This window comes from Ursus arctos, unplaced genomic scaffold (assembly GCF_023065955.2).
Source record: "Ursus arctos isolate Adak ecotype North America unplaced genomic scaffold, UrsArc2.0 scaffold_2, whole genome shotgun sequence".
In the NCBI taxonomy this organism is placed as follows: Eukaryota; Metazoa; Chordata; class Mammalia; order Carnivora; family Ursidae; genus Ursus; species Ursus arctos.
The window spans coordinates 62,615,995-62,643,543 of NW_026622874.1; the positions used below are offsets into that span (position 1 = coordinate 62,615,995).

A 27,549-nucleotide genomic window follows, 5' to 3' on the forward strand; every position below is an offset into this window, starting at 1 on the left:
TGGGACCTGAGTCAAATATCTGTGTGATTATCCTTCTCTCTCCCCAGGGCAGGACTCACATGGAGCAGTACAGCACAGGAGAAGGCTGCTTGCACATTACCAGGCTTGTGACACCAATTAGGAAGGACCCTATCAAGAGTGTATTGCAGGAGGCATGTCTTCAGAAGAGTATGGCAGTGGGACACAGGGTGTTAGCAAGGCTTGTACACGATGACTCTTGGAGGGAACTGCAGCCAGTGGATGCAGGGAGCTTGTCCATTCATCTCTACAAAACCCCTCGTGTAAATTTTGACCAGTCACGTAGCCAGCAGCTGAAAAACACCTCAATTCCTGAGCAGTGGTTTGTCAGAAATCCATGAAAATACCCAGGACAGGGATTGCTCCAGATGTCAGGGTTAATAAGCAAGATAGAGTAAGAGTGTCGCAAGATGAGGACGCATGCGAAAAAAGCAAGCAGGCAAGGAAAGGAAGAGTAATATTTTGAAGCACTGAGAGAAGGAAAGCGAAGTCAGGAGGAATGTTGCAAGGAAGAAAGACATTAGGGGCGCCTGGGTGGCGCAGTCGTTAAGCGTCTGCCTTCGGCTCAGGGCGTGATCCCAGTGTTCTGGGATCGAGCCCCACATCAGGTTCCTCCGCTAGAAGCCTGCTTCTTCCTCTCCCACTCCCCCTACTTGTGTTCCTCCTCTCGCTGGCTGTCTCTCTCTGTGTCAAATAAATAAATAAAATCTTTAAAAAAAAAAAAAGAAAGAAAGAGAGACATTAGCCCAGTGTCCCCCTGGGGCCATGTTCACATCCATCAGAGGGGAGCCTCCAGTCACTAAGGACAGAAATCCACCTTGTGCCAAAACCACTCAGGGAATGTATTGGCTGGTGGACTGGGGAGCTCAGGGTCACTGGGGCTCCATTGCCTTCTGTGGGTCTGTGTGTCTTCCTTCGCTCTTCTGATGCTTTGGTTTTGTTATTGCTGCTGTTTTCACTATCACTGGAGTATGATGGCAAATGAATATTGTACCTATGGACAGCATGCAGCTTTCCAGCTGCCCAGGGAGGAAGGCTGGGAGGCACCATGGGCCGTGTGGGACCGCACAGGCTCTAACAGGGGCAGCAGAGCCTGTGGCGTGACATGAACGAAGGTCCTCCTGAGGAAAGTCTTCTGACAACTTCTCAGAGAGGACGGCCTGAGGAACCATGGGAGCCCGGGGCACATGGGGCGTGCAGGGAGCTGCACCGGAGTGCTCACGTCCTTACCTGTGGAGCCTCCAGTGAAGCATACACATTTTGTAAGGAAAATGCAGAATCGGTCAAGAAACTTATATTGAAGGAAACGTGAAAATTATTCTTTGATGTACTATTCATCACATGTTTGTATATTTTTACTGTTCTTTTCTTTTAAAAAGATAAAATAATCACTTGAGGCTTTCACGTATGTATACGTGGTGACATGATGCCTACAACCAAGCCAATTAACACTGCCGGGACCTCTCATCTGGAATGTCTTCTTCTCTATTTTTCTTTCTTGTGGTGTGAACACTTGTGATTTCCACCTCTTGGCAAATTTCACATAATTTCTCTGCTTTCTTGCAAGGAGGCTTCATGCTCAGGCTTGCTTCTCTGGTGATGAAAAATTGATTGTATTTATTTCAGGCTTCATACCCTGACCTTATCATCCAGGACAAGAGAGAGTATATCTTACCCCTCCATTAAGCATAAGAATCAGGCCCCATTGACCTGTGCCACTTGGAGCAGTCTCCTGGCCTGAACCATCACTCTGCGTGATACAAGTGGCATCTATCTGATAATGGGCCTCAACCGGAGGTTACCTGTCCCTCTTATAACCTGTCACATTGTCAAGGATGATTTCTACTGATGGCCTCAGGCTGATCAGAGCCCCAGGATACACATGAATGTGCAGTCAACCATCCAAAATCCACATGGTGGCCACAGAAGGGAGATGAGGAGGACTGGAAGTTAGAGAAACAGCCAAGCACTCTCATCCATGAAAGAAGATTCCAGAAATCCCATGATTTGCTCTCTCCCTTCCCACCTCTCCTATGTCAACATGATTTTCCAGAAATGTCCACATGTGTAGGGCCAGGAGTCTGCATGTGCTCCCTCTGGATACTTCACTGCCCTGGGTTCCTCTCGCAGCACATGCACTTACGAGGACTAAGTCTCTGTCCCCTAGTCAACCCACATAAGTTACGGCACTAATAAACTGGTTACAAACAACAATGAAAACCACAATCGAATCAGGGAAACAAAATTTTCAAGCTACGAAGACAGGAAAGACCTTTTCTTCCCCACTACTTGACACTCAGAATGTTCCAGCTGCATATCAGGGTTTGAGAATGGTTTCTTATGTTAATTAATGAAACCGAGAGTAACTGAGGTCTAGCCATGGACGTCTCCACTCGCACTGCCGTGGGGGTCGTCAGTCACAAAGGTCCATCTTCGTTGTTCACGGAGTCTGTCTGTGCTGACCGGCCTGCCTGCTGACGTGGCTTTGTACCCCAGACACATGCGCGCACCGCTATCCATGGACACGTGGTGTCCTGACGTGCGTCACCCACGTCAGGTGATTCCAGATGAGGCTGAACCAGGTATTGCTCTGCCTTCCTGCGTTAATCCCCACACTGTAAACATGTGTCCGATTCACGGTCCATTTGGTGCCACGTCTTCTGAATTCCATGCTTCCTCTTGGTGATTTCAGAGTTTAAAAAGGCCCTGAAGACCAGAGCCGCAGGACTGACTGGTGACGTAAGCACAAGACGGTGGGATGTGCCCACAGACAAAACACCTGCGTACGTGAGGCTCACTCAGACTCCTGATGCAAGTCTGTGGGTCCTGAGTTCGGTGGCAATGAGTCAGCAATGCAGCAAATCCAGGAAACGGAATAGGACGTTCCTGATACCTACGTGGAGCTGCTTCAGAAATTGCTAAAGTAACATCTAGGACACTATGAGGACACAATGAAAAAGGCAGGAACGTATCTATATTCATGGATTCATGAGAAGATGACCATTTCCCATTTGTTTGTTTAGAAAATCATCATGGGCAGTACAGATGCAGGGCAGGAGCCAAAGATCCTGGCATTCATGGTGCCCAAGCTGGGCAATGTTACACAACCCTGAGCTGGTGTTTCAGTAGAAGGAAATACTCCATACACTACCTTCCTCACAAACACATCTACATACTAGAGAAGCTGTCTTTAAACACAAACACACATGAAACCAGGCTGGGTAGTCATCGGGTGGCAAGTGTTGTGAGCAGAGGCTCCCAGGACCCCAACCCCACAATTCCCCCAGGAGCAACGGCTCACTGTCACGGACTCCATGTCCTCAGGATGGTCACACGGCAGCCACGGAAGCCAGAAGGCACTGTATGCACTGTCCCTGCTGGATCCCCATTCATCCCTGACCACGACACTCCCGTTCTCTTGCCTGGAGCGTCCCTTTCCCTTCAGCGACACACTCGTATGCTACGTCTCAGACGTCACATGTACGCACCCGTGAATCCCCTGCTGATTTTGCTAAAGTACAAATTGTGATTCAGTGAGTCTCAGCGGAGGACAAGACCCTGTATTTCTATCCAGCCCCATGGTGACAGCCCTGCTGTCCCTGAGCCCCACAACCAGCAAGCATCTTGCCTTCCTGTTTTTATTCAGAACCCTGGGAGCAACAGATCCATCCCATCGGTGTCTGGAGGTAAATAATAGAAATCTTCACAGGATACTTGTTTCTGCTTAGACGCCTGAAGATGTCGATAGGAACAGGGAAAGGGGGACTCTCTCGACCAGGTGACAAGACATTTAACAAGAAAAGGATCAAACATCTCAACTACCACAAACATGCCAGGAAGCAAAAGAAAAAAATGTATGAAGTTAGCATAAATACAACACATATTTTTATTGGGGACATATCCCATGCAGGTGACTCTCCTTGCCAAAGATACAAACATTAAAAAGACATGTCTTTGCTCTCAGGAATCCTAAGAACTAAAAGGCAAAGGGACCTAATGGGGGCAACAAGGGCTGGGGTTCAGGAATAGATTAGCCAAAGTGCAAGTTTCAGTGGTGGAAATTATCACCTGAGACTGCTTCCACTACGGAATCAGTAAGGGCTCCCTGGAAGAAGTGACTACTGATACCTGTGACGGATGGAAGTGCTGAGACTTCATTTCACACTGAGTAAATTTTGAGAGTTAAGTTCCAGGACCAAGTCAGAAGAACAAATCCTGCTAAATTACACTGAGTTTCTATTGACAGCAGATCGTTAAGCAGAACTGAAGGACAAAGTTGCACACAGATTGTTGCAAGGACATCACCGCTGAGCTGGGTTTGGGTAAGTACTGGAGCCTGGGCTGCTGGGATCTCGCTCAGAACGGAGGTCAGTACACTGAGGTCTCCAGGGCGTTTTCCTGGAACAAACAAAGGAGGAAGTGACTCTGTAGCAGGTGGACATGAGGACTGCTGGGGGGAAGGGCACTGGGAAAAGAAGGGATGAGGACAGACTAAAGGTGGGGAGACACATGGGAAAGAGCAGGAAGGTGGCTCCAGAGACTTACCAGCGCTTCCGGAGCCACAACGCCAGACCTGCCAGAAGCACCAGGGGCACTATCACCGCCAGGAAGACCAAGCCCATGGAGTGGGGCTGCTCTGTGGGTTTGGTGCACAGAAGGTGTCACGTCCCATCCATCCCTTGTTGACCTGCACCTCCCTGGTCCTGCTTGCTCTGCTCACCCTCTGCCTCTCCAGCTGCCCTTCCTCCTTTCACTTCTCCCATCCGTCCTCAGAGATGGGCCTTCACCCAACCCTCCACAACCCCCCAATCCTCAGGACCCTCACCCTCAGTTTTTCCATATTGTGGGTTACTGGTTTTCTGTCCTTTTTGTTCTGGAGTCCCTAGATTCCCAAATTTTTCAGCAGGCTCTTTTGCCCTACTAGAGGACCACCTGCCCCTTTCCCAGCTGGACCCATCATTCTCACCCCAGTAGAGGACCATGTCCTGGCCTCCTAGACTGCTGTGTCTCACTCGGCAGGACAGGCCAGCTGCCTCCCTGGCTTTCACATCCAAGGACATCCGAAGATACCACGTGCCATCAGCATGGGGCAGGACGTCGCCTCGCTGGGTGCCCCGCTGCTCCTGCTCACCCCGCATCCACATCACCCACACGGGCTTGGGGTAGAAGCCAGAGACGTGGCACACCAGCAGCAGACGCCCAGGACCCGGACTGGGGCCAGCGGACAGCCAGGCCTCTGGCCTCACTGCAGACACAGGACAAGTATTCACAGACTGAGAGCGTAGGTCTTCACATCACTTTAGATGACACATCTTTCCACCTCTAGAAATCATCATTCTCTCTCCCTCTTGATCCTTCTTACCCAGATCGTGAGGGAATGGTGCAAATTTATGAGCACAGAATGCAGCATGCTTGGAAGGAGGGAGCAGGACTGACCTTGTCGCTGGAGATCAGCCTTCCCTGCATCAAGAAGACTTGAGAGATAGCGGGGACAGTAGTCTATGATGAACGTATGCATTAATTCATTATCTTCATGGTCCTGATTGAATACTCTGCAGACCTGCTGAGCCCTACTTCCTCCCTCTGGAGATGGCCACCATGACATGCTCTGGAAACTCACGAGATCTGATCCTTGATAAGCAATCCTCATGAAGCCAACTGATGCTTCTCCAAAGCGCAGTTCACAGCCTAACGCCAGCTGTACCTGGAAGGGATCTGGGGAAGAGAGACTGTGACTTACAGTACAGAGGGAGAGAAAGACATGAAATGAGATGAGTGGAAACCAGGAATGGTGGAAACAGAGGGAGAATTTCAGGGAACTGGAGGGAATGAAGCAAAGTTTGGTTTGATGGGAAGCTCCCACAAAGGGGAAGTGGTGGTGGACGGAGACAGAGGAAGAGGTGAATGATTGAGGAAGGAACAAATGTTGGAGGAGAGACATGAAGCATGTGGGCAGAGAATAAGGAAGGGCTCAGCAAGAGAACTGGGGATAAAAACAACCTAGGGTGAAGGGAATGCAGTGGGGTACAGGGAAAGCAGAGTCCGATTTTGCTGCTAGGATTGAATGGGGAGAAAAGCATAGTTCAATTTCAGCCACAGAGTGAGGGACACCAGGGTGTGCCCGAGTGGAGGCCAGGGAAAGGGCTGGTCACAGGACATGCTAGTGGGAGACAGGAGAGCACAGCCTGTGGTCAGTGAGAGGAGTGGGAAATAGCAGAAGCTGTGAAGCTTAGTAAGAATCGGGGTCTGGCTTCTACCCCCTGCCTAGATGAGTGTGTTTCAGATTTATGATGGGGAGATGTGAGTTTCAGAAGATAGTGGAGGCTCTTTCCTAGAGGAAGAAGGAACTCAAAGATACACACACACCAGCTACTTCCATCCCAGCTCTGGAGAACTGAACTCACATTCAAACTGCCATTGGCTGCCATGATCTTGAAATTTCAGAGGAAATCCAATGTAGTATGAAGAGAATAACTCTTCCACTTCCGTCAGCTCCTTGCTGCATAATTTTCCCTTGTACCAATGCTGAAGGAAAATGAAAGCTCCAGTCTTGTTGTCCCAGGCATGAGTCTGCAGCTCGTCCAGCCAAGCTGAGCCTTGATTTTGCATCGAGGAACAGTTGTAAAAGGATGTGGTCAGGATAATTTGGACAGAGATTGGCTCCTGGAAGGCTGTGAAAAAGAAAGGATAGACTGGAAGAGGAGGGCATTGTAAAGGAGACTGAATGGTGAAGAAGGTGGCAGAATGAGGAACCAAAATCTAGAAGCCAGGGAAGCTATAGTTGTCTCAGGAGACATGTGCTGCCCCCGAGCCCCAAACTTGGTACCCATCCTTCAGAAGACCGTAGGGCCCTGGCGTCAGGGATGCTCAGGAAGGAATCAGACTGAGACTCTATCTCCCCAAACATGTGCTGGAGAACTGACTCCAAAAGTGCACACGCTCAAACAGAAATGCACACACACAGCACAAGTGCACAAATGCACACACGCACAAACACACTTACACAGAGAACTGACACAGGCACACACACAGAAGCATACAGACACAGAAACACACATACACAGACACACACACATGCATGCATATATTAAAGTATGTACATACACCCACGCCGACTGGCAGACACTCACATGTGCACCCACAGGGCAGAGTCAGAGGTCTCACCATCTTCACTGCCACCACCTGGGAGGAGAACCACGAACAACACAAGTTGCAGGAACAGCATCGTATCTGCAGATGTTCTCTCTTACTCCGACAAAGTCAGCCTTTGACGGCTGTTCTAACAAACCTACCCACACACAGCCCCTCTCCTCTGACTTTCTTCTCCACACACCAGCCTTCCCTGAATCTCTGCACCAATGCAAATGTGCTCCGCCCTCAACCCTGGACACCTACTCAGACTCTCACTTCCCCTCCTGGTCTGACCATCCTCTGTGGCCTCCAGCTTCTCCCTGTCACCAGCCTCCATCCTGCTCCCCGTCCCCTAATTCAATTGCTACAGAACCAGGCCTGTGTGGCGTGGAAAGGTGACCACTCTTCCAAGGCCTTTCCTCTCTTCTAGACAGTAGCCCACGAAAACACACAGCTCCCCAGCACCCAGCCCTGGACCCTGCTGTCACTCTGTCCTTCTTGCCCTTGTGACACCCCCCAAGTATTTTCTTCCCCATCTCACTCCCACCCCAGCTCATTCACATCTCTGACTTCTCACTGCTTGTGTTAAAAACAAAATCAACCAGGTAAATTTGAAGATGTAGTTGGTTTTATTAAGGGATTCAAGAATTGGGCAGCACCCCATCTGGCAGGTAGAGGCGAGTTCTGAGGAGTGGTGCAAATGGGAGGTTTGTACAGGAAGGAAGTTGGCAAAGGAAGAGAAAGGAGTGTCGGGGAAGGTCAGCATCCCTTAATTTGGAGAGCAGGGTGTCTTAACATGCAGAGGACCTCCCCTCCTTGGGGTCTAGAGGGCCCATATGGCAGAGTATCTCCCTGGTGCTGACCAGAGAATCCCTCACTGATAGATGTACATTTTGGGGGAGGTTGAAACTGCAGTAGGTTAGGGATTAAACAAGTTTTGGGGACTTGGCCTGGCCTGAGGCACCATTTTGGGCCCATTCGTTTCTTTTTAACCGTTGTTCTATTTGCTTGTCCAGATTCCCCCATGATTGCCTGTCTAACAGTATCAGCAACCACCAGCCCACCATGATTCTTAGGGAGGAACCAGTAGCCATCACAGAGACCACAGGACATTGAAACACCTGAAGAATACTCCCTCCATCTGACTTGCATTCATATGGTTTGACTCACCAGTCACCTAGCACCTGCCTGGATCCGAGCACCGTGCTACACTCATGAAAATACAGTGTTCACGGTGCAATCACTGTATGCAGGAGCTTTTATTCTACTTGGGAAGAAAAACATGTAAACCAAGTCTGCTCATTCTGGTGTGCTGAGTTTTATAATAACATGCACACTCTAGACAAAAACAAGCCAGCTTGAAATAATATTTTCTAAAGTGTTGACCCGGGCTGATGTTTGTCCACTCACAATCTTGACTCACTGTTGGGCCCCAGCTGTCCCTACCCCCTCGTGATCCCCACATCTGACTGAGGGCCTGGCAAGTGGGACGTGATCAGTGATTATTTCTGAATGATTGAGTAATTCCATTCTGGGATCCAATTATTCTTAAATATCGTAGTAATCTTCAACATAAAACTTTTTTAGTTGTAATCCTACTTGTTGAAATGAGAATCTTATGCAGTTTTGCTTAGAATAAAGCCATATGCTAATAATCAGAGTGTTTACACAGAGGGTCCTGCTGCGAACCTCCTATTACTTGTAATAAGAAACCACGAGAATTTGTAGCAAGGGAAGTTAGTAGAGTGTTCTGGAATCACGTATCCAGATTCCCTTCTTACTGTTGCTGCTTGAATGTTCCATGCTTGTCTTCTCAAGAGCTTCCCTCAGCTGGACATCCTGACCTTCCTCTTTCATGGCGTCCTTAAGTGGTTAAAGGCTCTTCAATATTTGTTTGTGCTTCATGTCATCTGGATAAATGTGTTTGAACTATTTGTCCTGTTATTTCTCGGTTTACAAGTAAACAGAAATAATCTCAGGGTCATATTATAAAGATGACATTTTTTGGAAAGTTAAGATTGGAACATAGAAAACTAGAAAGACCTCATGCCCATATTTAAGATTATGAAAAACTGGATAATCAAAACCATGTCTCTTGAATCCATCAGAGCTGAAGGATCAGGGCAGCCTAACCCAAAATCTAGGGAAAGACGGGCTCCTCCGAGGAAACAGGGGATGCAAACCCTTGCCTACTTGGGACAGATGCCAGATGCTCCATAAGTCGGAAAGAAAAATTCCACTGAGACTGTTAACAAATGACTGAGGGTTAGCATGAGCACCTGGAGCCCCTCAGGGTCACAGACTCAGGAAATTCACTGTAAGGAGGCTTTATCCCACCACCTCACCAGGGTTCCTGACAGGCTGGAATCCAGGATACAGACCAGGGAACTGCTTTCTCAGGGTACAAGCCTGAGGCCTGCGAGGACCTGCTGCCTGAGAAGGGCAGAAGGCCACCATCTGCAAAACGAATGAAGCCTTCCCCAGGTATGGGAAGGGCAGGGAACCCCACTGCCTCAGGGCACAGGTGAAGACACAGGGCTGCTGGGGGAAAGGGTTCCTGCAGGGGAGAGACAGTCACACACCCTGTCCCAGACCAAGAGGCTCCATCTGCTGAGGGAAAGGTGGGAACCCTTAGAAGGCCCAGCCCCAAAACTGAAAAACAAAGCACCTGGCTGAGGATGAAATGAACCAGAACAGAACTAGTGTCCCGCTCTCTGTCCCAAGCCGGCTGGCCAGCAGGGTACCAAGAGCTGCTCTGCCGGTGGCGGGGCGAGAGTCTGAAGTTACATCCCCATGGGGCTCTTCCTCTGAGAAAATCGAAGCCCAGATGATGTCATGAACTGAGTTCCCACACTGGGGCTTCAAACCCAATCTAAGTAATTTAACCCCAGGAGAAATGTGGCCTTAACCAGTCAGTGTCAGTAAATATTTCCTTCCATCAGAGCCAATGAGTCTGTCACCTGGGTCCTCTCCACCGGAAAGGTAGATGAGGTCACGTGCATGGTAAGACCCCTTGCTCCTCCACGTGGAAAGCAGGCTGGAAGTTGGAACACTCCTTCTCTTCTACTAATAACTCCCTGCCAAACTCAAGAAAACTTCTGAGCAACGAGATACACTGTAACATAGGCACAGCCCAACCCCACAAACTGTCCTTTGTAGGAATTACTGCAGCCCCAGGAATCCCAGACGCTTAGTTCATGGGGTCCTTAAATTCTAAACAGTCTAGCGTACCACCTTCAGACACACCTGCTCATTTGATGTCTAAGAAGTAGAGTCCTGGAAGTTGTAGTCATGGAGAAAGATTTTTTTTAAAAGTGTATATATATATATATATATATATATATATATATATAAAACCTAGAATAACAGTGGCCACTGTGGGGAATGTCCCAATTAGACAGTGTTGTTCACTTAAGAAGTGTACTTGAAAGTAAAGGTTCCCAAATTCCATAAACAGAAACGCACAGCTATTTTAATTGGCATGCAGAAAATTCCAAGAAGCTTAGATTCCAAAATAATCTCATTGAAAGATGCATTACAAAAGGCTGATCAAAAATCTAAACTATAACGGGTGCCTAAGAGAAAAGAGGAAGGCTGAGACAGCCCCTACTGCCCCTCTACCCTTCCTCACCTGAGGACTCATGGTCTACTTTTGCATCTCAACCACCCCTCCACCGTGCAGAGACAGCTCAGCTCCCTTTCAAACAAAAGCTCCTGAGGTTATAAGTGATCCTCCTCAGAGATCTTCCACTCCTCGGTCAAAGACTGAACGAAGGACCACAGCAAAATAGTTCTTCAACCCAGGGAGGGTCCTCCAGAATCATTTTAAATAGATTACTTCCTGCGCCCAGTAGACAGGGAAATAAACGTTCACATTAGCCCTTCCTTTCCAAATCCAAACCCAGTGACTACTAATCCTTTTCTGAAATAACTCTTTCCTTCTTGCTCTTCTCCTTTGACATTCCAAGAACATGGTTTGTGGCTTTCTCCTGCCTGGGCTATGCAGGTTGTTGGTTCTTTCTTTGGTGATCTTGGGGGGTGCTCTGGATCTGGGAAAAGTAGGATCTTGGCGGATGCCTCCTGGGTCTCCATAAGGTTGTACTGACAGAATTCTTTACTGTCTGTTCCAGCTACATCCTGATAAGATACTTTTAAAAATTTAATAACTCCATGATAGAAAATTGGGCCAAATTAAAAGCTGATATTCAGAGCTTGATAGAAAATGTTTTAGGCCTCCTTTCCTCAGCTAAAGGTACCCAGAGGAAAAGAAGACTTTCTCATAGGTGGATGGATGTGATGTGTCAGTCCTTTGATATTTTTCAGGCAATTGGGAAATTTTTTGAGAAACTAAAAACAGCTGTTCTTGTTTTACATGACTAGTCTTCATGGGGCCAGAAGTGTGGTTCCAAATACTCAACTAATGAATCATGAAACTTTACATCAAAAACCAGGGATGTACTGTATGGTGACTAACATAATATAATAAAAAAAATTTTATTATTAAAAAAAAACAACAACAACAAAGACCAACAATCCTTTTTTACCTAAAAATCCTCTATGTATTCTAACCATCCTGGCCATAAAAGATCAAAAGCCCTAGAAAGGACTTGAATTTATTTTCTCTGTGTCTTCCAATTGTAAATATACTGAGTTCTGCCTGGTCTTCTCCAGGAATTCCTTTCAAACGCAAACTCCAGGGAGATCATCTTTATCAAGTACAAATAAGACTGGGAAAGCCCATTTAAACTCTGACTTGCCAAGGACAAATACAAATCTTAAGTGTCTTTTCCACAAATTCTTTTTAAAAAAATCTTTAGCCATCTATGGGGCGCCTGGGTGGCACAGCGGTTAAGCGTCTGCCTTCGGCTCAGGGCGTGATCCCAGCGTTATGGAATCGAGCCCCACATCAGGCTCCTCCGCCATGAGCCTGCTTCTTCCTCTCCCACTCCCCCTGCTTGTGTTCCCTCTCTCGCTGGCTGTCTCTGTCTCTGTCAAATAAATAAATAAAATCTTTAAAAAAATAAAAAATAAAAATCTTTAGCCATCTAGGCAAATAATGTTCATTTAGCCAGCCCACCAAAAGAAAAACCCAAGACAAACAAACCAAAAGGACCTCAAATGCAACTTTTATAATTAGCGAATTTTCACCTATTTGATGGTAGTAATTTAAAAACAGAAGCTGAAAATTCTACCTCTGTCTCGTATGGCCATGTCTGTCTATACCTGTGTTGTAAATTGTTTCTGCCTCGGGGAGGCATTGCTAAAATAAATTTGTGAAAGAGCTATTTAGTGGGTTTTAAGATACGCAGTTGTGAGAAATGGGCATTCTAAAACTCAGAAAGATAGAAAGGACCCAAATGTTGTTCAGGTTCACGTGAATGGAAAAATATTTAATGTTAAAACTAGTTTGAGATCAATGGTTTAATTACAACAGACACGTGTTCAGAGTTGTCAGCATTGAATATAACACTACTTCCACCTGTTTTATTAACCAAATAAGTCGACCTTAACTTGTATAAGATCCATCAACAGCAACAACAAAACACATATGAGGGTTGACTTCCTCTAATGCCTCAGGAAGTTTTGTGAGTAATGTGAGCATCGTTGTTAAGAACAAGGAAATTAAATAGATGTAAATCCGATTAAAAGGTTTGTAGGTAGACTTCTAAATAGCTCCAAAATCTTTGGTAATTGAAATATCTTGAAAGTTTTGCTAAGTCAAATAATTGAGTTAAGTTCAAGCCATTAAATGTCTAGATCATTTCCAGGTAAGACAAAATCCTAGAACATTCATTACTATACACAGGCTTCTCTGCTTTGGGCTTGATGCAAAAAAACTAAAAATATTTGGATATGTGAATGATGCATCACAAAATTCAGGTGACACGTGCTTCTAGAAATTGTAAATGGCTTCATAACTTTGCAAGTTTAAAAAATGCTGATAGAGGGGCGCCTGGGTGGCACAGCGGTTAAGCGTCTGCCTTCGGCTCAGGGCGTGATCCCGGCGTTGTGGGATCGAGCCCCACATCGGGCTCCTCTGCTATGAGCCTGCTTCTTCCTCTCCCACTCCCCCTGCTTGTGTTCCCTCTCTCGCTGGCTGTCTCTGTCTCTGTCAAATAAATAAAATCTTTAAAAAAAAATGCTGATAGAATAGACAGGCTCACCTCTTAGTTTTTGGTAGAAATGAAAGTTCATAAGGGTTAAGAATTCTAAGTAATATATGTAATGAAAGCTCCTAGAAATAAGGGAAATATCCTCATATCCCAGGAAGTAGGATGTGTTTGCAGTCAGAAGGCGTGTAAGGAGTGGAGATGCATTTTTTGTGTTGAGGGAAAAGAAAGTAATTTTGTCCTAACAGGAGGATGATTCTTTAAAGAAAAACATAGGACAAAAAGAGAATATAAAAAAGAACATCGTAGAAGGTTTGTGGGAAAGGCAGTGTTACAGGACTTCTTCTCCTTTCGTGCCCATGGTTCTTGGTCTTGCCGCTCCGAAGAACGAAGAGGTAGACCAGACGGAGTGGTGGCAGCAGAGCAAGGTTTATGGAGCCATAGCAAAGTGATAGTACAAAGCTCCCGAAGAGGGGCGAGACCCGAGAGGGTCGCCACCAAAATTTCTAAGTCTAGGGGTTTTTATGGCCTTGTTGGAGGGCTGTTTTAATCTGATTAACCCTCCATGAGCATGTCATCCATTCAGGCTGTCATCTATCTATCACGTAGGAAAGGGTGGAGAGCCCCTTCCAGGGTGGTGTCAAATCTTTTTAAGGGTGGGGGCCCCTGGCCCCTGCCTGCCTTTCTTCCAGCGGTCCTTCATCACCAGCTTTAAAAAGAAATAATAATGTGTGGTCAAGCGTCATAAAATTAAAATAAATTTATTAAGATATAAGTTTTAATATCAAAATTAAGCCCATACAAAATTAAAATTTGGTCTTCTCTCTGTTAAAAGAACAGTTTCCTTGAACTTTTGGTCTGCTTGTGCTAAGGTTATGACTTTTTTTTTTTTTTTTACCTTTTAAAGATTCTTGATTCTATTTAAGTAAGTGCTTTAAAAACTTTTTGATATTTAACAAACTTCCAAAAATCAAAATCAAGGAGAAGGAAGGAAGGAAGGAAGGAGAGGGAGGAAAAGGAAGGAAGAACGGAAGGGGAAAGGAGGGGAGGGGAGAGGAGAAAGAAGGACGGAGGGAGAGGGAGGGAGGGAGAAGGAAGATGTTTTGACTCAGAATGTTCCAAAAGATTTCTTAAACTAGTTAGGACTACTTAGTATGTAAGTTACATGGAAAGTATCATCAAATCAATAATAATGATACCAGGGCCTTTCGAGAGTCTATCTGCATGAATGTATCACATTGAATGAAGTCCTCTGTGCTTCTGCAAAGATGGCCCCTCACTGCAGACCCCCGCCATCTTAATACCCTTGTGACATGGCAACCCTCTGCTTCTGAAAAAAAAAAATTACTATGGTCAAATAATGGTTGTAAATTCAACCAAGTCAGGGTTCTGGGAAGCCCCATAAAGGTCGCTTGGTTCTTCCTGGCTCCCTGCCAAACCCTAGTTTCAGTGTTCGCATTCCTTCACCCGGCCTGATACACTTAGGATGCCTCCAATGATGGATAGACATTGGCGTAGAGACTTCTATGCAATTTTCACACCTGCAACTGGACTTCATTAATCTGCCACTCAGTGTCGGTTATCCACATGTTCCTGTGGCTGTGGGTGTGTTTTCTGGATGCAGGTAAAGCCTGCCGCCAGGCTGAGGCCATCACGGAGAAAGAAAACAAAAGAACTACGAAAAACAGTTGAAATGTGTCTCCCACATGGGGTGTGCTTTCCACCCTCTCTGGTGATCAAAGCACCCATTTCACTGGACAAAGCACAGGATCCTTAACAAAGACCTTACAAAATTCTAGAAATTCTGTCAGTGCACGACCTGTGGCTGATTCGTGTTGTCTTGTGGAGGTGGGACAACGACTAGAAGCCTCTAATGACTGATGCTCAAGCCTGTCCTCAGCAGGTTAAAGACTTCCCCGTGCCTAACTCAGAGGGACCGGTTAGTCACAGTCTAGGGCCTGGTGAGTTGGGTTCTGCAACATCAGCGGAGGAAGACAGCCCTCGTGCCAGGGAACGGGACCCGGCCAAGGGCTCCTGACCACTGACGCTCCCGCAAAGCTATAGGATGCCAGGGCCCCTGGATGAAGTTGACCAGGGAGGGAGGTGGCTGACCTTGAGGTAGACTCCCTGTACTCTGGCACCAGCATCCTGGTCTGCTTCTCCTAAGCTGTTGCGGGGAGCGGGGACCTCATTTATTCCGGGCTAGGAGATAATCTAACTGTGCCCCTAATTTTTCACCAGCAAAATAGGTCATCCCACTGGTCACTTCCCTAAATGCATATTGCTGAGTGGAGTAAGACACTCCTTGACTCCTTGCGGCAGGTCCCTATTTCCCTCATTAGGGGTAAATGTAAATGAGGCTGTCATTAAACACTTCTCCTTAGTTCTTATAATTATCGCAAAATCTGCCGCTAAAGCAACAGCAGTACAACAGAGTTCCTTAAAATCCCTCGCCGAAGTTTTCCTTGATAAGAGAATAACCCTCGATCATCTCCCAGCTGTGCAGGGAGGTGTCTGTGCTGATGCCAACCTCACCTGCTAGGCCAGGAAGGACACTGCTGGGGGAGCCGAAACTCCATTGCCTAAGAACAAGCCGCTGGGCTTACAAGGGTGACGATTTCCTCAGGGTCTTTCTTTTGACTTATCTGACTTTCATTTTTTAGGTCTTGGGGACCACGGCTCTAAAGTGAACTCCAAATGCCGGGAATCACACTGCTTGTAGACATCATCATCTCTCTGCTGCATTGTATTCTCTCCAAAGCTTCAATGTGTGTTCACAGCTGCTAACCACCAGGTGACTGACCTCCCTGAGCCTGGGATGCCTAGAAATGAGGAAAGCAACCAACCTAAAGAATGTGAGCCAGCAACCATGCCCTGTGATCCCAGAGGCTAAACGAAAATGTCACGAGCCTATAGAGACTACATAAAGCGGCGAGGAAGGTGAACCGCACACGGGAGCTGAGAGCGGCTCCGAATGCATGAAAATCACCTGTCTCAGTAAGGGCAGAGTCGATCAAAAGTCGGGATTGTTACAAAAAAGAAAATCACAGGCCCAAAAGAGTGACACAAGACCAAGTTCCCACACCGGCGGCTTCAAACCCAGTCTAATTATGGTTTAACCTCCCCCAGAAATTCGGCCTTCACCAGTCAAGCAGGAAATTTTCTTCCCATCAGCACCAGGGAGTCTGTCACCTGGGTCCCCTCCATCCCCCACAGGAAGATGAGGTCATGTGTATGATAAAACCAGGGTTTTCCCCCCAAGAAAACAGGCCTGACTCCTGGAACGATGCTCTTTTGCTACTAACTCCCTGCCCCAACCTCCCTGAACAAACCCTTCCATTTCATACAACTCCTCCGAGGGCCCACCTGCGTGCCAGATGGGGGGGGTGCCCGATTCCTGCATCATTTAATAAAGCCAATTAGATCTTCGCATAGAGGTGCTGGAATTTTCTTATTCAACAGTTCTGAAGTTTGACTTTGGGTGATTCATGTAGACATCAAAAACAAACAAACAAAAACTTGGAGGAAGAGATTATTCTTTATATCTTATTTTTCTTAAAGATTTATTATTAATTGGAGAGAGACAGAGAGCACAAGCCAGGGGAGAGGAAGAGGGAGAGGGGGAATCACAAGCAGACTCCCCACAGAGCTGGGAGCCTGACATGGTTCTTGATCTCAGTCCCCAAGGTCATGACCTGGACCGAAAGCAGGGGTTGGATGCTTAACCGACGGAGCCATTCAGACACCCCTCTTTATACCTAAAACATCTGGGCAGAGCTGCTTCTCATGCATGGTGGAACTGCTCTCAGAGAACATGTTTACCACACAAATAGGAAAAGCTGAGTAAGTGATGAATGAATGAACTGATGCATTGGGTCTGCAGAAAACCCACGAAAACTTCTTGCATGTTGACTATTTACCTGCCAGGCCATGACACGTCCCAGTTTATTACAAGTTGCAGCTTGTCCCTTCATCTCTAGGAAAACCCTAAAGTATGAATTTCTGCCAGTCACTAATCAACAGCAGACAAAACACCACGATTCCTGACCAGTGTTTGTTAGAAATCCATGAAAACATTTAGGACAAGGATTAATCCAAATGGCAAGGTTAACAGACAAGACAGGGTAAGAGTGTCACAAGATGAGGACACATGAAGAAAAAACAAACAGGGGCGCCTGGGTGGCTCAGTCGTTAAGCGTCTGCCTTCGGCTCAGGGCGTGATCCCGGCGTTCTGGGATCGAGCCCCACATCAGGCTCCTCTGCTGGGAGCCTGCTTCTTCCTCTCCCACTCCCCCTGCTTGTGTTCCCTCTCTCACTGGCTGTCTCTCTCTCTGTCAAAGAAATAAATAAAATCTTCAAAAAAAAAAAAAAAGGAAAGAAAAAACAAACAAGCAAGAAATATTTTCAAGAAACAAGGGTAGGAAGAGGGAAGTGAGGAGGAATGTTGCAAGGAAAAGAGGCATTAGCCCAGTGTCCCCCACGAGCCACATCCATGTCCATCACAGGGGAGCTTCCAGCCACAAAGGACAGAAATCCACCTTGTTGGGCTGAAACCACATGGGGATTGTATTGGCTGGTGGACTGGGGAGCTCAGAGTCAGTGGGATTCCAGCACCTTCTGTGGGTCTGTGGGTCTGCCTTCGCTTCTTCAATGCTTTGGTTTTGCTGTTGCTGCTGTTTTCACCATTACTGAAGTATGACGACAAATGAACATTGGGCCTCTGGACAGTGTGCAGTGTTCGAGCAGCCCAGGGAGGAAGGCTGGGAGGCACCACGGGCCGTGCGGGACCGCACAGGCTCTAACAGGGGCAGCAGAGCCTGTGACGGGACATGAACGAAGGTCCTCCTGAGGAAAGTCTTCCAGCAACTCCTCAGAGAGGACGGCCTGAGGAACCATGGGAGCCCGGGGCACATGGGGTGTGCAGGGAGCTGATGCTCACGTCCTTACCTGAGTGTCCCCAGGGTGGCAGGCTGCATTTTAGAAGGAAAATGCAGAACTGGTCAAGGAAACTTCTACTGAAACAAGTCATGAAAATTAATATTTTATGTAGCATTTATCACATGTTAGAATATTTTTATTGCTACTTTCTTTTAAAAACATAAAATGAGGTAATCACTTGATGTTTGGTGTATGTGGACATGGTGACATTGAGCCCACAACCAAGCCAGTTGACTCGGCCACCACCTCACACCCGGAACTTCTCTTTTCTCTTTCTTTTCTTTTTCTTTCTTCTGGTGAGAACACTTGGGATTTACCCTCTTGGTAAATCTCACATATACAAGGCTTCATCTCAGGCTTGCTTCTCTGGTGCTGAAAAACTGTATTTATTTCAGGCTTCATACACTAACCTTATCATCCAGGAGAGGAAGGACATCTCTTTCCCCTGCCATTGACCACAAGGATCAGGTTCCCTGTGACCCGTGCCCCCTGGAGCAGGTGCCTGGCCCTGAACCATCACTGTGAGTGATACAAGTGGCCTCTCTCTGGTGATTGGCCTGACCTGCAGGTTACCTGTCCATCCTTCAACATGTCTCATTGTGGCCTCAGGCTGATCAGAGCCCAGGGCTACACAGGAGGGGGGAGTCAACCAACCAAAATCCACAGGGTGGCCACAAAAGGGGAATGAGGGAGACTGCAAGTTAGAGAAACAGCCAAGCACTCTGATCCATGAGAGAAGATTCCAGAAGTCCCATGATTTGCTCTCCCCCTTCCCATTTTTCACCTTTGCCACATCTCCCATATTAATGTTATTTTCCAGAAATGTTCACATGTGTAGGGCGAGGAGCCTGCATGTGGTCCCTCTGGACAGTCTTCTGTCCTGGACTCTTCTTTCAGCTCCTAAACGAGTTAGAAAGAAGCTCCTGTCCCCTAGTTCAATTCACATAACTTGTTGACTAACAAACTGGTTACAAACAACAATAAAAACCATAAATCAGGCTCTGAAGACACAGAAGACCTTTTCGTCCCCACTACTTGACACTCGGGATGTCCCTGCTGCAGGTCAGAGCCCGAGAACGGTTTGTGGAGTTAATTAATGAAAGCGAGGGTCACTGAGTCTAGCCGTGGCGTCTCCACTCGCACTGCCGTGGGCGTTGTCGGTCGCAAAGGTGCATGTCCATTATCACGGAGTCTGTCTGTGCTGATGGGCTGCCTGCTGATGTGGATTTGAACCCCACACATGCGCGCACCACTCGTCGTGCACACGTGGAGCGTCCCGACATGGGTCACCCACCTCGGGCGACTCCGGGGGAGGCTGAGCAGGGGTTGCTCGGCCTTCCTGTGCTCCCCCCGCATAGTGAACACGTGTCCTCTTTGCTGTTCTTTCGGCGCCACATGCTCTGCGTGTTCGCGCTACTCTAGGGATGTCACTGTGGAAAACGGCCCTGACGCCCGGAGCCGTGGGACTGACTGGTGTCCTAAGCCCAGAAGGTGGATGTGCCTCGTGACAAAACAGCTGTGCAGGTGCGGCTCGCGCGGGCTCCTGACACAGAGCTGTGGGCCCCGAGTCCGCTGGTGACGGGTCGGCCGTGCGGTACATCCAGGAGAGGAACAGGACTATCCGGAGGTCTTCGTGGCGCCTTTCCAGAAAATGCTACGGTAACATCGAAGGGGCTGTGAGGACGGCATGGGAAAGGAGGAACAGCAGCGATATTCCCCAGATTCATGAGACGATGACTGTTTCTTGTTTCTTAGTCTCTAAAACCATCGTGGGCAGCACAGCTGCGGGGCTGAAAGCAGACGCTGGCGATCACAGTCGGCAGCTGGGACATGTGCGCACTTCTGAGCTGGTGTTTCAGTAGAGGGAAATACTCCATACGCTACCTTCCTCACAAACACATCTACATACTAGAGAAGCTGTCTTTAAACACAAACACACATGAAACCAGGCTGGGTAGTCATCGGGTGGCAAGTGTTGTGAGCAGAGGCTCCCAGGACCCCAACCCCACAATTCCCCCAGGAGCAACGGCTCACTGTCACGGACTCCGTGTCCTCAGGATGGTCACACGGCAGCCACGGAAGCCAGAAGGCACTGTATGCACTGTCCCTGCTGGATCCCCATTCATCCCTGACCACGACACTCCCGTTCTCTTTCCTGGAGCGTCCCTTTCCCTTCAGCGACACACTCGTATGCTACGTCTCAGACGTCACATGTACGCACGCGTGAGTCCCCTGCTGATTTTGCTAAAGTACAAATTGTGATTCAGTGAGTCTCAGCGGAGGACAAGACCCTATATTTCTATCCAGCCCCATGGTGACAGCCCTGCTGTCCCTGAGCCCCACAACCAGCAAGCATCCTGCCTTCCTGTTTTTATTCAGAACCCTGGGACCAACAGATCCATCCCATCGGTGTCTGTAGTTAAATAATAGAAATCTTCACAGGAAAACTCATTTCAACCTAGGGGCCTGGAGATGTCAACAGGACAGGGAAAGTGTGAAGACCTTGGCCAAGGGAGAACATTTTTAACAAGAAAAGCACTAAATATCTCAACTACTACGAGCATGTCAGGAAGCAAAAGAAAAAGAAAAACCTAAGAATATAGCATAAATTCAACACATATTTTTATTGGGGACATATTCCATGCAGGGGAGGCTCCTTGCCAAGGATACAAATATTACATAGACATGAACTTTGCTCTCAAGAATCCTAAGAATTAGAAGGGAAAAAGGACCTCATGGGGGCAACCAGGGCTGGGGGTCAGGAATAGATTAGCCGAAGTGCAGGTTTAAACGGAGGAAATTCTCACGAGGCAGATACTGCCTCCACTTCTGAATCAGGCAGGGCTCACTGGAGGAAGTAACACCTGATGCCAGTGACCCACAGATATTGATGGGACTTCATTTTCCAATGAGTTAATTTTGAGAGTTGAGTTCCAGAACCAAGTCAGAACAACAAACTCCACTGAATTACACTGAGCTTATACTGACAACAGATCATTAAGCAGAACTGAAGGACAAAGCTGCACACAGACAGTTGCAAGGACGTCACCACTGAGCTGGGTTTAGGTAAGTACTGGAGGCTGGGCTGCTGGGATCTCGCTCAGAACGGAGGTCAGTGCATGGACATCTCCAGTGTGTTTTCCTGGGAGGAACAGAGGAGGAGTCAGTCTGCAGCAGATGGAAGTGAGGACTGCAGGGGGACAGGGCACTGGGAGCAGGAGGGCTGAGGACAGACCGAAAGGTGGGGAGACACATGGGAAAGAGCAGGAAGGTGGCTCCAGAGACTTACCAGCGCTTCCAGAGCCACAGCGCCAGACCTGCCAGAAGCACCAGGGGCACTATCACCGCCAGGAAGACCAAGCCCATGGAGCGGGGCTGCTCTGTGGGTTTGGTGCACAGACGGTGTCATTTCCCATCCACCTGAGGTTGAACTCTACCTCCCTGGTCCTCTTTGCTCGTGTCACCCTCTGCCTCTCCAGCTGCCCTTCCTCCTTTCACTTCTCCCATCCCTCCTCAGAGATGGATCCTTCACCCAACCCTCTGGACCCTCCCACATCTAGAGGGCCCCCACTCTCAGTTCTCCATCCCTTGGTTTACTGATATTAGTCATTTTTGGTCTAGAATCCCTAGCAACCCAAATTTTTCATCTGCTTCTCATCCTCTGCTCTAACACCAACCACCCCCTTTCTCAGCCAGGTCCAGCTCTTTCTCACCCCAGTAGAGGACCATGTCCTGGCCTCCTAGACTGCTGTGTCTCACTCGGCAGGACAGGCCAGCTGCCTCCGTGGCTTCACAACCAAGGACATCTGAAGATACCACGTGCCATCAGCATGGGGCAGGACGTCGCCTCGCTGGGTGCCCCGCTGCTCCTGCTCACCCTGCATCCACATCACCCACACAGGCTTGGGGTGGAAGCCAGAGATGTGGCACACCAGCAGCAGACGGCCGGGACCGGGACTGGGGCCAGCGGACAGCCAGGCCTCTGGCCTCACTGCAGACACAGGAGATATTCACAGACTGAGAGGGTAGATCTTCACATCACTTTAGATGGACGCATCATTCCACGTCCAGAAACCTGTTACCATTATCCCCTCTCCCTGTTGACTCCTTCTTACTCAGATTATGAGGGAATGGTGCAAATTTATGAGCACAGAATGCAGCATGCTTGGAGGGAGGGAGCAGGACTGACCTTGTCGCTGGAGATCTGCCTTCCCTACATCAAAAAGACTCGAGAGATAGCGGGGACAGTAGTCAATGATGAGGGTTTGTATTAATTCATTGTCTTCATGGTATTGATTAAATAGTCTGCAGACCTGCTGAGCCCTACTTCCTCCCTTTGGCGATGGCCACCATGACATGTTCCAGAAACTTATGAGATCCGATCCTTGATAAGCAATCCTCATGAAGCCAACTGATGGTTTTCCAACATGCAGCTCACAGCCTATTACCATCTGTACCTGAAAAGGATCTGGGGAAAAGAGACTGTGAGTTATAGGACAGGGGGAGAGAAAGAGATGAAATGATATGTGTGGAAACCAAGGATGGTGGAAACAGAGGGAGAAGTTCAGAGAATTGGAGGGGATGGAGCACAGTTTGGCTTGAGGAGATGCTCACAGGAGGGGAAGTGGTGCTTGCTGTAGGCAAAGGAAGAGGTGAATGAGGAAGGAGCAAATGTTGGAAGAGAGACATGAAGGGTGTGGGCAGATGATAGGGAAGGGGTCAGTGGGAGAGCTGGAGTACAAACAATCTGGGGTGAAGGGAGTGCAGTGGGGGTACAAGGAAAGCATAGACAAACATCTCTGCTGGGATTGGATGGGGGAGAAAAGCACACAGTTCCAGGAGTCAGTCACAGAGTGAGGGACGATTGAGTGCCTGCTTGGAGACCAGGGAAGGGAGTGGTCACAGGAGAGGCTAGTGGGAGACAGGAGAACACAGCATGTGGTCAATGAGAGGAGTGGACAGTAGCGAAAGACATGAAGCTTTTCAAGAATCGGGGTCTGATTTCCACCCAGGCCCACACAGGTGAGATTCAGATTTATGTTGGGGAGATGTGAGGTTCAGAAGCCAGTGGAAGCTCTTTCCTAGAGGAAGAAGGAACTCCAGGAGACACACACACCAGCCACCTCCATCACACCTCTGAAGGAACTGAACTCACATTCGAGCTGCCATTTGCTGACATGTTCACGGAAATCCTGATTAACTAAAATGGTGTTTGAATAGAATAAATTTTCCCCTGTCACCACTTCCTCATTGCTTAAGTTGCCCTGGGACCAAGGCCACAGGAAAGTGAAAGTGTGAGTCTTATTGTCCCAGGCATGAGTCTGCAGCTCATCCAGCCAAACTGAGCCCAGATTTTGTGTCCAGGAACGGTTGTAGAGGAATGACGTTCGGATGACTCGGAAGTAGATTGGCTCCTGGAAATCTGTGGGAAAAGACAGATTGACTTTGGAAGAGGAGGTCATTGGGAAGGAGAGAGAAAGGAGAAGAAGGTGGCAGGGAGGGGGACAAAAATCAGGAGGACAGGGAAGACGTAGTTGTCTCAGGAGACATGTGCTGCCCCAGAGCCCTGAGCTCCGTACCCAACCGTCAGAGAAGCACACGGCCCTGGGGTCAGGGATGCTCGGGATGAACCAGGCTCACGCTCTCATCCCCAAGTATATGGTGGGGACCCACGGCCCTAGTGTACACACACAGCACAAGTGCACAGATGCACACATGCACAAACACACTTACACAAAACAACCTACACAGGTACATATGCACACAAGTACACAGACACAGAAACACACATACACGCACATACACGTATTAAAACACACACACACAGTCACATAAACGCACACACACACACATTTGCACACACTGGGTGGGGGGAGAGTTCTCACCATCATCACTGTCACCACCTGGGAGAAGAACTGCCAACAACGCAAGTTGTAAAAGCAGCATTGTATCTGCAGATGTTCTCTCTTTCTCTTACATCGTGGTTCTTTGACGGCTGTTCTAACAAACCTACCCCACACACAGCACCTCTCTTCTGACTTCCTCTCCACACACAAGCCTTCCATGAGTTTCTGAGATAATGCAAATGTGCTCCTCCCTCAACCCTGGACACCTACTCAGACTCTCACTTCCCCTCTGGTCTGACTCTCCTCTCTGGCTTTCAGCTTCTCCCTGTCACCAGCTTCCATCCTGCTCCCTGTCCCCTAATTCATTTGCTTCAGAACCAGTCCTGTGTGGCATAGAAAAGTCACCCCACATCTTGTGCCTTTCCTTCCCATCCAGACAGTAATCCATGAAAACGCACAGCTCCCCAGCACCCAACCTTGAACCCTGCTGTCACTCTGTCCTTCCTGCCCTTGTGACACCCACTATGTATTTCCTTCCCCATCTCACCCCCACCCCAGCTCATTCACATTCTGACTTCTCACTGCTTGTGTTAAAAACCAAAATCAACCAGTTAATTTGAAGATCTAATTGGTTTTATGAAGCGATTCAAGAATATGGCAGCACCCCTTCTTGCAGATAGAGGGGAGTTCTGAACAGTGGTACAAATGGGGGCGTTATATGAAGGAAGTTGACAAAAGAGATAGGACTGTTTCAGGGAAGGTCACCTTCCTTTAATTGGGAGAGCAGGGGTGTTATCATGCAGATGACCTCCCCTCCTTGCAGGTGGAGAGGGCCCATGTGACAGAGAACCTCAGTCGTGCTGACCAGAGAATTCCTCACTGATGGATAAACATTTCTGGGGGAGGTAGAAACTGCAGTAGGTTAGGGATTAAACAAGTTTTGGGGACGTGGCCTGGCCTGAGGCACCATATTGGGCCCATGGGTTTCTTTTTAACCGTTGTTCTATTTGCTTGTCCAGATTCCCCCATGATTGCCTGTCTAACAATATCAGCAACCACCAGCCCACCATGATTCCTAGAGAGGAACCAGTAGCCACCAGAGAGACCACAGGACATTGAAACATCTGAAGAATACCTTGTCTGTCTGACTTACATTTTATATATTCACTCCTCAAACAGTCACTTAGCACCTGCTGGATCCACACATCATGCTACATCGATGAAAATACAGTGTTGACAGTGCAATTATTTTATTGAGGTAACTTTTGTCTACCTGGGATGAAAAACACTTAAACCAAGTATTTTTCATTTTGGTGTGTTGAGTTTTATTATAATAATGGGAAGGAAGGAACCAGGAAGGAACCAGGCTGACACTCTCATCCCCAGGTATGTGTTGGGGAATCCACTTATTCCCCACTCTATTTATTATAATGTGCACACTTCAGACAAAAACAAGCCTGCTTGAAACAATATTTTCTAAAGTGGTGACCCGGGCTGATGTTTGTCCACTCACAATCTTGACTCACTGTTGGGCCCCAGCTGTCCCTACCCCCTCGTGATCCCCACATCTGACTGAGGGCCTGGCAAGTGGGACGTGATCAGTGATTATTTCTGAATGATTGAGTAATTCCATTCTGGGATCCAATTATTCTTAAATATCATAGTGATCTTCAACATAAAACTTTTTTAGTTGTAATCCTACTTGTTGAAATGAGAATCTTATGCAGTTTTGCTTAGAATAAAGCCATATGCTAATAATCAGAGTGTTTACACAGAGGGTCCTGCTGCGAACCTCCTATTACTTGTAATAAGAAACCACGAGAATTTGTAGCAAGGGAAGTTAGTAGAGTGTTCTGGAATCACGTATCCAGATTCCCTTCTTACTGTTGCTGCTTGAATGTTCCATGCTTGTCTTCTCAAGAGCTTCCCTCAGCTGGACATCCTGACCTTCCTCTTTCATGGTGTCCTTAAGTGGTTAAAGGCTCTTCAATATTTGTTTGTGCTTCATGTCATCTGGATAAATGTGTTTGAACTATTTGTCCTGTTATTTCTTGGTTTACAAGTAAACAGAAATAATCTTAGGATCATATTATAAAGATAACATTTTTTGGAAAGTTAAGATTGGAACATAGAAAACTAGAAAGAGCTCATGCCCATATTTAAGATTATGAAAAGCTGGATAATCAAAACCATGTCTCTTGAATCCATCAGAGCCGAAGGATCAGGGCAGCCTAACCCAAAATCTAGGGAAAGACGGGCTCCTCCGAGGAAACAGGGGATGCAAACCCTTGCCTACTTGGGACAGATGCCAGATGCTCTATAAGTCGGAAAGAAAAATTCCACTGAGACTGTTAACAAATGACTGAGGTTAGCATGAGCACCTGGAGCCCCTCAGGGTCACAGACTCAGGAAATTCACTGTAAGGAGGCTTTATCCCACCACCTCACCAGGGTTCCTGACAGGCTGGAATCCAGGATACAGACCAGGGAACTGCTTTCTCAGGGTACAAGCCTGAGGCGTGAGAGGACCTGCTGCCTGAGAAGGGCAAGAAGGCCACCACGCCCCACACAGAAAGAAGCCTTCACCAGCTGTGAGAAGGGCAGGGAACTGAGAGCACAGGTGAGGCCACACTGCAGCTGGGGGTAAGGGCCGGTGGGAGAAGGACAGTACCACATCCTGTCCCAGACTAAGAGGTTCCATCTGTTGAGGGATAGGCGAGAACCCTTAGAAGGCTCAACCCCAAAACTGAAAAACAAAGCACCTGGCCGAGGATGAGACTGGATCAGAACAGAGCTACTGCCCCACTCTCTGTGCAAAGTAGGCTAGCCAGCCAGGTACCAAGAGCAGCTCCTGCTGTTGGAAGGGCAAGAGGATGAAGATGTCAGGGAGAAAGAGTTTTCTCTACCTATTACGGTTCCTCTAGCTAGACTAGAATCAGACTGACATGAGACAGATTAACAGGAAAAATAAAATTCGATTGCATATGTCCAGGGAATCCACACAGACATGGAATTCCAAAGACAGTGAGGCAACATGAAGCTTATGTGAGCTCAGGAGCGGTGTCGGGGTCTAAGGATACAAAGGGGAGGAAGACCATTAGGGGGAAGGTGAGAGGAGAGTTTTGGAAAGCGAAGGTGCTCTATTATGCAGGTAAATTTCTTAGGTAAAGAGGAATCTCTGTTAAAAGCTCTCTTCCTGGTATTGGCAGGCAGGTGAGGGGGAAGTAAAGATTTTCTTGAATCTGCTTGGTTTTTGTTGCTTTTAACTCAAAATAATGTTTCTGTCAAAGTCACCCATCTGGAGGAGGTCTGCTATTGGTCCCTATAAAGATAAATCACCCTGAGGAACATCCCAAAGATAATACTCACAGTCGCTAAGAACCAAGCCCTCAGGCAAACAGCCCCACCCTATAAAGAAAGTAATGGGAAAAGAATGTAAGGACTGTGGACACAGCCACCAAAACAAACCCAGGTACCTGGACTAGAGGGACTGAACCTTCTACACAA

The 27,549-nt window shown here is 47.7% G+C and overlaps 1 protein-coding gene and 1 pseudogene across 2 annotated transcripts; both read right to left on the reverse strand.

Annotated features, from left to right (window-relative positions):
• Window positions 1-3,880: 3,880 nt before the first annotated feature.
• LOC113249618 (T-cell surface glycoprotein CD1a-like) lies at window positions 3,881-7,356 on the reverse strand. Of its 2 annotated transcripts, none has more exons than XM_048225239.2 (6): window positions 7,183-7,356; window positions 6,423-6,689; window positions 5,455-5,733; window positions 4,985-5,263; window positions 4,564-4,654; window positions 3,881-4,416 (listed from the first exon to the last, which is right to left on the reverse strand). In XM_048225239.2, exons 1-6 carry the CDS (start codon window positions 7,241-7,243, stop codon window positions 4,320-4,322), a joined length of 1,074 nt encoding a protein of 357 aa, XP_048081196.2. In that variant the 5' UTR covers window positions 7,244-7,356; the 3' UTR covers window positions 3,881-4,319. The 2 variants fall into 2 exon arrangements, with proteins under 2 accessions (XP_048081196.2, XP_057171169.1); XM_057315186.1 differs by having other exon boundaries at window positions 7,149-7,266.
• A 13,443-nt stretch (window positions 7,357-20,799) lies between these two features.
• On the reverse strand, window positions 20,800-24,243 carry LOC113249835 (T-cell surface glycoprotein CD1a-like; annotated as a pseudogene).
• Window positions 24,244-27,549: the final 3,306 nt, after the last annotated feature.